Source organism: Onychomys torridus, chromosome 13 (assembly GCF_903995425.1).
Source record: "Onychomys torridus chromosome 13, mOncTor1.1, whole genome shotgun sequence".
NCBI classification, from domain to species: Eukaryota; Metazoa; Chordata; class Mammalia; order Rodentia; family Cricetidae; genus Onychomys; species Onychomys torridus.
The window spans coordinates 65,451,384-65,464,810 of record NC_050455.1 but is presented as its reverse complement, the minus strand read 5'-3'; the positions used below and the strand labels follow the sequence as shown (position 1 = coordinate 65,464,810).

General features: G+C 37.6%; 1 protein-coding gene across 9 annotated transcripts in view; it reads right to left on the bottom strand.

Annotated features, from left to right (window-relative positions):
- Positions 1–13,427, bottom strand: part of Pias2 (protein inhibitor of activated STAT 2) — an 82,684-nt gene that overhangs the window by 27,948 nt on the left and 41,309 nt on the right. For all 9 annotated transcript variants that reach the window (XM_036204330.1, XM_036204339.1, XM_036204338.1 and 6 more), the window contains 5 exons: positions 12,867–12,917; positions 12,676–12,766; positions 5,553–5,687; positions 2,272–2,377; positions 1,456–1,529 (listed from right to left, as the gene is read on the bottom strand). In XM_036204330.1, coding sequence (XP_036060223.1) covers positions 1,456–1,529; positions 2,272–2,377; positions 5,553–5,687; positions 12,676–12,766; positions 12,867–12,917 — 457 coding nt within the window. The remainder of the gene's footprint in view (positions 1–1,455; positions 1,530–2,271; positions 2,378–5,552; positions 5,688–12,675; positions 12,767–12,866; positions 12,918–13,427) is intronic.

The following is a 13,427-nucleotide window of genomic DNA, read 5'->3' as shown; positions in this document are numbered from 1 at the left end:
CTGGTCATACATGCTGTATACATAATAAAATAAATAAATCTTTTTAAAAAATCAAAAAAGATAGTAAATCTTGGCTCAAAAACAGTTCCTGAAGAAGTGACACCTGAGGTTGACCTCTGGCCTCACATGCAGACACGCAAGCAGACACAGACACAGACACACACACACACACAGACACACACACACACACACACAATGCTTTAAAAGAAAATACACAGCATTTGTCAAAGACACCAGGTCTACTAAAATAATAGCATATTGATATGTTGGCCCAATCTGGCAGCAATTATTGGAAACAAAATTGGAATATTACAGAATAAAAGCTTTATTCCAATTCTATTAGTGACCCTATGATTTGGGTTAGCCAACCTTGACTGGTATCCTCATCTACAAAATAAAAATAATGCCTCCATCAGTGCCTGCTCCAGCATTTACATGTTAGTTTCTTCTCTCTCTGACATAACTTTTTATTCCATTAAATTTAAAAAAAAAAAAAACACATCTTACAAAGGTAGCAATCATCAAGTGTCATCCAAAACTAATTAAAAATTCAAGATTCACAGCTTTTCTCAAAAAGGTAAGCTTACTTTGAAAAGCCTTTCTTCACACACTTCATTTCCCCCACTACTCCTGACATTTCTTCCACCTCTTCATTTAACATTAGATATATAGTCTGCTGCTTTTTCATGGGATGTGTTCTGTAACTAGACTGTCTACTTTCTCTCACAGTTAGCTCACTGACACCACACATTACATAAAGGATCTCACAGCTGCTGAATGATTTCTCACTGATGGCTCTATGTAAGGAGATATGAAATAAAAATTATTGTGTACGCCAGGCGGTGGTGGCGCATGCCTGTAATCCCAGCCCTCAGGAGGCAGAGGCAGGTGGATCTCTGTGAGTTCGTGGCCAGCCTGGTCTATAGAGCTAGTCCAGGACAGGCTCCAAAGCTACAGAGAAACCCTGTCTTGAAAAACCAAAAAATAAATAAATAAATAAATAAATAAATAAATAAATAAATAAATAAAATAAATAAATTATTGTGTAACTTAAGAGTGCACAGCAAAGACAGTCCACACATCCTAACTCATTAAACCAAGACTATCAATTAGCATTTATCAGACTCCAGCAATATTATCGCTATTTTTAGTATTACATTCACTCTGATAATAGCTCTTCATATGCTTACTAAACTGCATTACTTACATCATTTTGACAGGTTTTCTGAGCATAAGTCTGTCTTCTCTGATATAACAGTCTTACATATTATTGCTTTATAATTGCTTAAAGAATACAAAAATTTCCTAACGCTTACTCATGAAGGTATCAAAATGGAAAAGACAAAGGTTTAGAATTCTATCAAAATACACCTTCATTCATCCTCACCCTAACTTTTATCAATTAGTCGTTTATGAAAAGCACAACTGGCCGGAATGTTTTGTCACTTGACTTACCGGGCACATCAAGGACACTCGAAGACTGGTTGTAGCAATTTCACTATCGGGATCAGCAGTAAGTTTTTCTTTAACTTTAAAAAGAAGAAAATGGTACTAATAAATTTTGAAATTAATGGTGATATTAGAGCAGAATTACAGAAAATATTTGAAAAGTTCCTAGACCCTTTGAATAGGTAAAGAAAGACAAATGTTGAATATTAATGCATTGAAAATACAACTGTATTCCCAATATTAGATTAAGGAATTACCAATAGGCAAACTCTGCATCACATATTTAACTGAATTTTAAAGATTTCTTTTAAAAAGTAAAGCACAAGGAAGGGAGAGTTATAAACAAAAAAATTGTTTTAGGATTAAACAAAACAATTAGGAGAGGGGTAAGAAATGGAGCAGGGCCCTGAGCTTTAATTTAGTGCTTGCCAACACATACTCATTACATTTTTATTGGGTTCCATTAGTTGTTTCCAACAACTGCTAAAATTGTAGAAAAAAAAGATATCTTCCTTATTTCCTCTAACACCTGAAGACAATGTGATAATGTGTCTGAGGTTTCTTCCACTAGGTAACTAATACAAATTACATACACAGGGCCGTGTGTGTGGGGGGTGGGGGGGGGGGGGGGGGGGGGGAGTGCGAGGGGTAGGGTGTGTATGTGGGTGTGAGGGGTAGGGTATGTGTGTGTGTGTGTGTATAGTATATATGTACATATATATGTATATATTAATGATTCATATTACTTTATATTGCCATGTGTGTAAGGATTTCCTTCCATCAAAGTGTCTCTTATGTTTAAGTGTTATAAACATTACTTACTTAGCGCTCTGGAATGATCAGGATTTCGAATACCTTTCATTTTTAATCTCTGTAATAACATGGCTGATGTAAGCTGCCGCACAAGATATACAGACATGGAGTAATTCTATAAAGAAAGAAAATCTGTTTTAAGGACAAGACAGTGTTTTTGTTTTGCACTTATATAAAATACAGATGGAAGATACTCTCGGCTCTAAAAGTAACACTAAACCTCCAAAGGAGAGTTGGCACCTGAGACAGGGACAACATGAACTAAGCATTTGGGGAAGCAATAGTTTTCTCACTGTGAAATTATTATTCAATCACTTGTCATTTTAAAGCATCCATTTGTATGGTAAACAGCGTGGTCAAATGCTTTTCTGACTATGTATTCTAATGCAGCAAAATGAGTAGCTTGGGGGTCACCATGCGAACATTCCCTCCCATGGCAACCAGAGTATTATTTTTGTCTTCTTATGTAACAATGCTTGCTTCCATAGTTTCATATGAAAACAATTCACACTGCACAAAATCAGTGGCACTGCTCAAAAATCAACACTTCAAATTTAGAGTGCCAAAATTCTAATTCTTTCAGAAGAGACTACTTGTTACACAGTCTTGAGCAAATTCATAGCAATAAAGCCCATACCAGCTTTTTTCTGAGGAAAAGACTGACAAATTAACTCCTCTTGCTAAACTGGTATTTTACTAAGGAAGGACAAATAAACACAAAAACAAATTACAAAAATAAAAACCAAGACCAGAAAGTGTTTAGGTCTGATTCCATGCCTAGATATTACAAAAGGAACTGCTGTTAATTATTTACAGAGGTCCAAGGGCTAAAATACTATATTCTGCCTCTTCATTGCATACATTCACTCAATTTCACAATGAAGAAAACATTTAATGAATGCCAAAACAAATACTTCTAAATATTTTTGATGTTCTTTTAAGTAACCAAATTCTAACAGCATTGCTTAAATTTTTAGATTTGTTGATCACTTTAATTACACAGGAAAAGTATTTCCATTATACAACAAAACTAGTATTTTTGCAATGACTCTTAACCATTTATTTAAAAATTTAAAGCCAGGCGGTGGTGGCACACGCCTGTAATCCCAGCACTCAGGAGGCAGAGGCAGGTGGATCTCTGTGAGTTCGAGGCCAGCCTGATCTACAGAGCTAGTCCAGGACAGGCTCCAAAGCTACAGAGAAACTCTGTCTTGGGGAAAAAAAAAAAAAAAAATTAAGCTATTTACAGATCTATAATTATCTTTGTGGCTAAAACAAATAAAAAACACTACTATAAACATATAGCTCAATTTCTGTCCATAAAACAGGAGTATTACATGTTATTTCCATGAAATGGGAATACAGCCATTGATATTCAAAAATGTTTCCATTGTCTATTGAATAAACAATGAACTCAACATAAACTTTGTGCTTTAGCCAATATCATAATTGATATCTTCATTTTGAGAGCGCGAATCTGTAGAACGTCATGTTCATCAACCTGAAGATTTAAAGGAAACAATTCTGAGTATGTTATGAGTCTGAAGTACTAGTTATTTATTTAAAGGCAAGAATAGAGATCTGGTTTTTAGGGCTTTGTTTTGTTTTCTGAGACAGGCCTTGGTTAGCCTGGAACTTGCTTGGTAGACCAGGCTAGAGATCTATCTGCCTCAGCCTCTTGAGTGATGGGAATAAGGGTGTGTACCACCATACCTGTCTAAGAACAGGTTTTTGGTTTTGGTTTTGGTTTATGGTTTTTTGAGACAAAGTTTCTCAAACTCACAGAGATCTGCCTGCTTCTGACTCACAAATGCTGGGATTAAATATGTGTACCACCACCATCACCAGGCTAAGAAAAGGTTATTAACAGATCATTTTAAATTATGAGTACTGTTAAATTATGAGTACTGTTAACCATTTCCCACAAAGGCCAATAAGCTGTTTTTTATCCTCTTCATAAATGTTTTCAGTTTATAAAAACACTTAAGACACACACTGAGTTTAAATTAAATCACTATTTGAAGAAATATAAACATACACATATTTTCACTATAAAAAGAAAAAAATCATAAAATATTAAAGTAAAATAAACCTCTACATTATCATCACTGCATAAAAAAAGTCTTTATTTTTTAGAGGTTATAGTCAGGAAGCTGAAAGAAATAAGAACTCTGCAGTTTCAATGTGAAATGTCCCTGAATATGATAAGAAAAAAAAATCTATTTTTGAATCTACTTTTAAAAAGGAACTACTTGTTTTAAATAGGATAAGTAATGAAAATGTTTTGTCTGAGTTTATCAAATGTTACTAGACTGGACATTGTTATATATAAAATGGAGTTTTTCACCTGAATCTGTCAAATGTTAATGGACTAGACATCATTAATGTAATCTTGCCTATGTATATTGTATATACTTATTGGATATGATTTTTCTTGTATTAGTTATAAGCTTTTTTAAATTTTAGACAAAAACAGGGGAAATGTGGTGGTATTGTGTTCCCCGTAATATTGTGTTCCCTGAAATAAACTTATCTGGGGTCTGAGAACAGGACAGCCACAGTATTAAACATGAGGATAGGCAGTGGTAGCGCATACCTTTAATCCCAGCACTTGGGAGGCAGAACCAGGCGGATCTCTGTGAGTTCAAGGCCATATTGGAAACAGCCAGGCATGGTGAAACACGCCTTTAATCCCAGGGAATGGAGGCAGAAAGAGAAAGATTATATAAGTCGTGAAGACCAGAAACTAGAAGCATTTGGCTGGTTAAGCTTTTAGGCTTTGGAGCAGCACAGTTCAGCTGAGATTCATTTGGATGAGGACTCAGAAGCTTGCAGTCTGAGGAAACAAGACCAGCTGAGGAACTGGCGAGGTGAGGAGCTGTGGCTTGTTCTGTGTCTCTGATCTTCCAGCATTCACCCCAATAAGTGGCCTCAGGTTTGATTTTATTAATAAGAACTTCTAACCATTCTACTACATGTCCCTCATAGGCTAATGTGTTTGCAGACTTGGTCCCCAGGTGGTGGCACTGTTTTGAGGCTGTGGAGCCTTTTGGAAGTAAAGTTGAGACATGGAGCAGATAGCTGCTTGCCACCATGCTCTGTCTACCATGACGGACGACATTAACTTGAATTATGAAAAAAAAACAAGTGTCTCTCTTCATTCAAGTTCCTTCTATCGGGTACTCGATCACAGAAACAAGAAATTACTATAACAAAGCTGTTATCCTAAGAAAAGAAATCAACTCCTAATGAAGACATACTTTCATCCTACCCAGGAAAAAAATTCTTACCTTTCCAATTTCAGATGCCCAAGAAATAGAAATCTGATTTGGCACAGCTGACGACAACCTAACTAAAGATGTAATATTCAAGGGGCGTCCAGGGCGCTTCTGTTCAATCCCATTTTTAGGTGGTGGTGCGTAGCCCTATAACCACACAACAAGATAATTTTAAAGGCTCTGTAGGATTTAGATATTTTCTCCAAAATACAACAGGATCTTGCCTAATTTTTGTTACATTATGTTATCTTTGTTTTATCTTATATACAAATACACAAGAAAGATAAAAATCCATACTCCACCATTAATGTTGATATCTTGTCATACTAGCTGTGAATCGTTTTACAGAAGACCAATCTATACAAACTGAAACCTCAATAATAGCCCCTCTAAAAAAGGCCCCATACAAAACACATATACATGAGTGGGAATGATTAGAGAACAATCTTTGGGAATTAAAAATAAATTCATTAAAATCTTGTGAGTAGTTAAAAATGCTTTCTACTGTCTGTTCTGAATGAAAGAGAAACTATTATCTTTAAAACCAGGTTTAGGGGTAGGGGATTTAGCCCAGTAGAAGAGCACTTGCCTACCAAGCGCAAGGCCCTGGGTTAGGTCCTCAGCTCCGGCAAAAAACAACAAAACAAAACAAAACAAAAAACAGGTTTAGGAACTGGAAAGATGACTCAGCATCTTTAAAAGTGGTTGCTGCTCTTCCAGAAACCCCAAGATCAACTCCCATTTAACCTACAATAGGTATCTCACATTTGCCTATAACATCAAGTTCAAAGGATCAGACTCCCTTTTTTGGACTCTGCTGGCACCCACAGACAAATGAATGTGTGCACACATACCCAAATAAAACTGAAACAAAATTTTAACAGAACAACAAAAACAAACAAACAAACAACCCCAAATGCTTTCAAGAGGTAAACAGATCTCTGTGAGTTGCACATTGGCTAGGACTAAGTCTCTGTCTCAAAACAACAAAAGCACACCAAAACTAAAAACAAAAAACCCAGGATAATAATTTTTTAAAAAAACCACTATTTCAGTTGATATTAAATTGGCTTGATTTTGTTTTAAATAGGAAACATACTCACTTTTTATTTATAGTATATACAATTCTCAATTACCAAAAAGCTATGACTTTCAAAAGCAAAATAATATAACTTTTAGAAAACAAGTTTCAGCTGGGCAGTGGTGGCACACGCCTTTAATCCCAGCACTCGGGAGGCAAAGGTAGGTGGATCTCTGTGAGTCTGAGGCCAGCCTGGGCTACCAAGTGAGTTCCAGAAAAGGCGCAAAACTACATAGAGAAACCCTGTCTCGAAAAACAAAACAAAACAAAACAAAAAAAACAGAAAAGTTTCTTTGCTGCAGTAATGCCTACATACTGAAGACCAGACAACATGCTTCATTATGTATGGCAGCTAACGTGCCATTTAGATCTTTCCCCTAAAACACCCATGGTACAGCTCATTGTATCATTACTTATTTTCATACACATAGCAAATATAAACACAATGAATTGACCACCGTAGTCACATATCCTTTTATTTTTTCTTTTTGTTGGGACAAGGTCTCTATTAATAGGCCTGGCTGTCCTAAACTCTATGTAGACCAGGCTGGCCTCAAACTCAGAGATCTGCCCTTTGCCCCCTAAAGTGCTGGGGTTAAAGGTATGCACCACCATACATGACCTACCATATTCTTTTTTTGATGGAAGAATCTTCTGAGGAACTTTTCATTATATCATTAACACATTTTTAACCTTTATTATGGAAAAGCTTTACAAATATATCTTAAAATTATACTTCATTCCACTAACACATCTCAGATTTCCTTGAGAGTCAATGACAACTTTAATTGCACATGTTAATGCTAATACAATCTTGGATCTCTGGTTATAGGAGAAAGGTTTTCAGACAACAGCTAAGATCCATGCTTCCTTTTCAAAATGTCCTTAAAATTATCTATTAGCTCAAAAGCTGAGGGCACATAGCTACTCAGTCAGACTTGGTGAATAGCATCAAAGTTATATACATATAGGCAATGGCAAAATATCACAGCTAACACAGATCATCAGCAAATCCTTGTAGACAGGGGCTGGAGAAATGGCTCAGCATTTGAGAACAGTGGCTGCTCTTCCAGAGGACCCAGGTTCAATTCCCAACACCCACATGGCAGTTCACAACTGTCTGTAACTCCAGTTCCAGGAGATCTGATACCTTCATACCAATGCACAGAAAGTTAAATTATTCATTCATTCATTCATTCATTCATTCATTCATTCATTTATACAAAAAGATCCTTGCAGATTTTCAGCAATGTTGAATTATATAACTTACAAAAGGTAAAATTCCTACTGGTACAAAAGCAGAGCTATAGAATATACCCAAGTCAACCAGAACTTGAGAACACCCTTTCCTTCATTGTCTCTTAAAGGGAGTATAGTAATTATTAAGTGAGTATCCATATGATAATTTGTAATCTACAACTACCAACAAAATTCTAAACATCATCAAAACCTCTTGCAAAAAGAACTTGCATTGTAACATGGAAATAGGAGTGGTATGTATTTATATGTTTAAGAGGGGTGTGCCCATTTAAATTGGTTAATGTGAAACACAAGAGGAAAAGAGAAACTCAAAAACAGATCCTCTTACTTTAGGAGTTGAGGAGATGGCTCAGTGGGCACATGAGGACCTAATTCAGGCCCCCAGCATCCATGTAAAAAGCTGGGCTAAACAGGCCTGCAGCTCCAGCAACAGAAGGCAGACAAAGGTGGATCCCAAGAGCTGGATGACCATCCAGTCTGCCTAGGCAAAACAGCTTCCAATTCAGTTAGAGACATGTCCCAAAGCAGTAAGGAGGAAAGTGATAGTACTTACGAGCAACAAACACAGGAATATCAATACCAGTATTTAAGCAATTATAAATGCAAAACTTTGTCTGTCTGTTTGAGACCTAGGAAATAATTCTGCTTTTGCTTTATCTATTGGTGGGTTAACCAAATAAAAACAGTAGCTTGAGGTCTGCCAAAATGATTTAAAAACAAAACGAAAAACTGATGCCCTCACTAAATATCAACTCTAGTTGGAATTTGAGTCACAAGGCATTTCAACAGTGTGGAAGAGACAAGAGCAGAGAAACCAAGAGTAAATGTATCAGAGTATTCAAAGCAACACAGGGCATTTGCTTAGCATGAACAAGGCTGTGGGGTCAGTATTGCCTCACTCTCTTCAGTATGCTTCAGGCTCAGCTTTTAATTCTTTAATCTTTTTTAAAACTGTGTGTGCGTATGTGTGCAGCACCTGCAGAGGCAAGAAGAATCTGAGGCAAGTGCTGGAATCTGGAACAGGAGTTACAGGCTATTGTGAGTTACCCTATGTGAGTGCTAAAAACTAAACCCAGGTCTTCTGCAAGAGCAAGTGCTCTTAATCACTGAGTCATCTCTCTGGCCCTTTGGTTTGAAATTTTAGACAAATCATTAAGTACATGGAAGCTCCTTAATCCCATTATCACTGATTCATCAATCCAAGAACTTTACTCTGCACTTTCCATAGGAAGACTTTCCAGCAAGGGGGAAATTTCTCCCTTAAGTTGCATTTATCAGGGTGTTTTATAACAGCAACAGGAAAAGAAACTAAGTCTGTTGGTGAGTTCCAGGTTCAGCAAGAGACTCTGTCTCAAAAAAATTAAAATGGAGAATGGAGGAAGACATCTCAATGTCAACCTTTGATGCATGCAAATCCCCATACAAATTTAAAAATTAAACCATGTGGCCAGTTCCGTAGATAAAACACTTGGTGTACAAGTATGAAGACCAGAGTTCTGGTCCCCAGAACACAGGAAAAAGCCAGGATGGTATGGCAGCCTCCTATAATCCCAACACAAGAGAAGAGAGACAAGATGCCCAGAGCAAACTGGATAGCTAGACTAGCAGGAATTGGTGAACCCTGGGTTCAGTCAGATATTCTGCCTCCAAACATAAAGTGGAGACTAACCAAAGAAGATACCCAACATTAACTTCAGGCCTCTACATGCATCTATATACATCAGCCTGAACACAAGCCAACACAAAATACTACATACATGCACACAACACATACAAAAAAAATGAAATATCTTGAAGTTGGTAAATACGAAGCTGCTTTTATCATTTACTTGATATGTGGGAGTCCAAGGACACACTACTGTCAAAGCAATTCACATTTCCTATTCCATTTACTTTGTACATGTAATATATAGTAGCTATCTGAAAATGGGTCCAAAATGACTGAATATAATAGAGTCACACATGTAAAGACTTAGGCTAGGTCAAAGACAAATTATGTTCAGATTTAGCACGGGAAATTCAATAATCCTATCAAGACTATGCCTGCCGGATCTTTTTTCAGCAAACTGAGATCACAGGCAATAACAAGTCAAAATCTTTTGTGGCCTATTAATGCACTTTACAACTGGATTTAGGTCCTACAAGCAAAAGAGCTTAATTTAACCCCTAAAGATCCACTGCATCTTTCTTGAGGCTGCAGTATACTTACATGATTGTCATGAACCTCAGAATCCTGCTAAGCATAAATACCCTATGTTTCATTATCCCATTGACTAGTAACTGGGGACCAACAGGTACTTGTAGAAGTTTTTCATCAGCTGTGTGTCAGCTTATGTCATCTGTTCCCTAAGATTTCCCAGGTATGGTGGCACACATCTATAATACTGGAGCTCAGGAAACAGGCAGGCAGATTATAACTAGGACAGCCTGGTCCACATACTAAGGATCAGGCCAATCAGGTCTCAAAATAACAGGGAAGAAGTTTTCATCAAGTTTGTGGAGTTGATGCAAAACACCAAGTGCCTTGTTGCTATCTTTGAAATACGGTTTTGTCTTTCTCCCAATATTCACATTCTTCTTCACAGCACCCCTAGCTCAAGGGTGAGTGCCAGACTCTTCAGACAAAGGATGCTTTACACAAAATTCCTATCTCCACAAACAGCCTAATGTAAGGACTTAAGGGTCCTTGGTGCTTTAAGGCAGACACCAACGTTGTCTAACAATATCTCAGAGGAGTACCCAAGCATCTCATTTTCTTTGTCTCAAAATGTCTGGAAAAGTAACAGAGACCTGTCATAGTGAAGTTACAGACCTCACCAATTAAAATGCTAAGCCAAAGCATGGTACTGACTGAGCCATTTAGAGTTTTATGAAACTTACACAAATACACTGTACAGCCATCAGTTACTACAAAAATGTCAACAAGTTTAGGAAGATCTGGTACACTGTAAACTCCATCAATCGCACAGACATATCACACTGGATAGGTTGAGAGTGAGTGTGTGAACACACAAAAATCCTCTACAGTTTTATCTTTCTTCAAGGACTATAAAAGAGGTAAACAAGCGGAGTCCAATGAATCTTAGCACATACTAAGCAGTAAAAAATAAATGTGTGTGGGAGCGGGGCGAGGGGGGATAACATAAAGCATGCATAGAATCATCCTATGATTTGTGATTTTGCCAGACTTCCTTTTTGAAACATCCAACCACCCAACTGGCATCCTTCAGCTCAAAGTGCATCCTCCTCTGGTCCAGATGCCATGCAGTACACTCAAGAAAAAGACAGCTCTTGTGAATCTTATTGCTGAAAGTCAGAAACCAGAGAGGTAAAATGCCCTATTGGGTTTTTGAAGAGTCTCACAATGTAGCCCAGACTGGCTTTGAACCTTAGATCCTTCTGTCTCAGCCTTCCACATGCTGGGATTCCAGGTATGTTCCCATGCCCAACTCACATGGCTTTTGAACATGTACAGATCGTGTAAAGTAAGCAATCCTCCCTGATTGTGTGGACCCAGATCCTTTAATTTCCCCTTTTGTCCTCAAAGGACAGTCTCAGACTTCAGTCTCTCAAACATCTTGTAGAAGTCAATTAGTGGTATAGCAGTGCTTAAGCTCTGTAAAATTCATTCAGCAGGCCAGTAAGTGGATTCCTCAAACTGTCATCTGACTTTCACATGTTCACCATGGCACGCCTATGAATCCACACACATGAATATTACTTACATACATACATACACACACACACACACTCTGTGTGTGTGTGTGTGTATGTGTGTGTGTGTGTGTGTGTGTGTGTGTATTATTTTTTCTTGACTTCAAGGGACAGGTTTCTAAGCCCCATAGCCAAGAATGAGATAAAGGATATGCTAACAACTATGGAAGGTCGGTTTTCTTGGCCAACAAGAGGGTAGACTCAATCATGAACAGTTATAAGCACTTGGTTCTTAGAGAACCTAGATTCCTGGACTATACTGTATGACTTGTTCAGCTACACAAAGGTACTGCTCACATAATCATTCCAAGTCAAGCCGCCTAGCAGGAATGTCAAACAGCTTCCCAGTCTCTAACAGCTGCTTTTGCTGAAAAGGCAACTTGCAATACCAGTGGAGTCACAGGGCACTTCAATAACAAATATACACCTCTGCTTTGAAGTGCTCAAGAACCAGGCTTCTCTCATGCTCCCGAATTATCCAGTATTGACAGCTTTCTACCCAATCATACCAATTTAGTGATGTACTCCAGGCTGCAGTGGAAACTGATATTTAGCACAGTTCGACAACTGAAATGCTATTTTAAGACCTAAGGATTTGAAGATTCCAGTAATCTCAGAAACAGACTATATAAGTACACTGTATATATTCCAGAAGTTGCTTCACTGTTAGACAACAAGCTGCTGATTATTTGCTCCCTGGGACCCCAAGTGTGTGCATCATCAAGGCCAAGCCTAGAATCCTGGATTCTGTTGCTATTTCTGTTTTCCTTGATAAATCCACAGGCCAAACCCAGCTAATTCAGAAATTCACTACCACACGTTTTGTACAATCAGGTGCCCAAGTTGAGCTGTTAGATATGATCCAAGAGCCAATCAAAATTTTCTTGAATTCTACAATTTAATGTTTCAGGTTCATTCTATCTTCCTTAGGCCCAATATCAGCCATTTATTCATACAAGGAGCTTTATGCACCTCTCTAAAGGGGGTTAGAATTATCAGTACCAAGTTGTCACTGTTTCTACCCTTGTCAGGGTTTAAACTAAACTTACAAAAAAATCTGGTAAAAAGATAGCAACTTACAGGCAAAGGAAAGAGCTTCCCATTTACTTTTATACACAAACTATTAGGATAGTTATCTTCTTGAGGGCAACTGGTCTCTGCCAAGCAAAGTCTGTATTTAAAAAAAAAGAAAAAAGTTGTTAGGGTACCAAACATGCTTACATGTTTTAAAACTCCAATGCACATAGCAATTAGGAAAATATCAAACTCACCGAAGCTGAACTTGGACTGTATAATCTCTCCTGCCACCTGGCAAAAAATCCCTATTGGCAAAAAAAAAAAAAAAAAAAAAGTTACGGAAACACAATAAAATTTCACAAAGCAGGGGCTGAAGACATGACTCAGTAGGTAATGGTTCAGATCCTAAGTATCCACGTTAAAGCAGGGGTGCTGTTTAACAGTGAGCGACTATACCTAATCCCCACCCAGTCTTTGCAGAGAGCAAGATTTCTGGAAACAGGATAATCCCTGAGTCTTGCTGCCCAGTCAGTCTAACTAGAATAACAAGTTCCAAGGTTACAGAGATCCTGGCTCAATGAACAAGGTAGAGACAACACGGAAGAAAACCAACACGGAATTCAGGTCACCACTCAAGATTACCATAATTGAGTTCACAAGTGATCATGTACACATACACATACATACATACACATACATACACACACACACACACACACACACACACACACAATTTTTTTATATGTAAAATGATACTAACCAAACAAACCAAAGCAATAATTACAAATTATAAATGCACTACTTACTAAACCTTT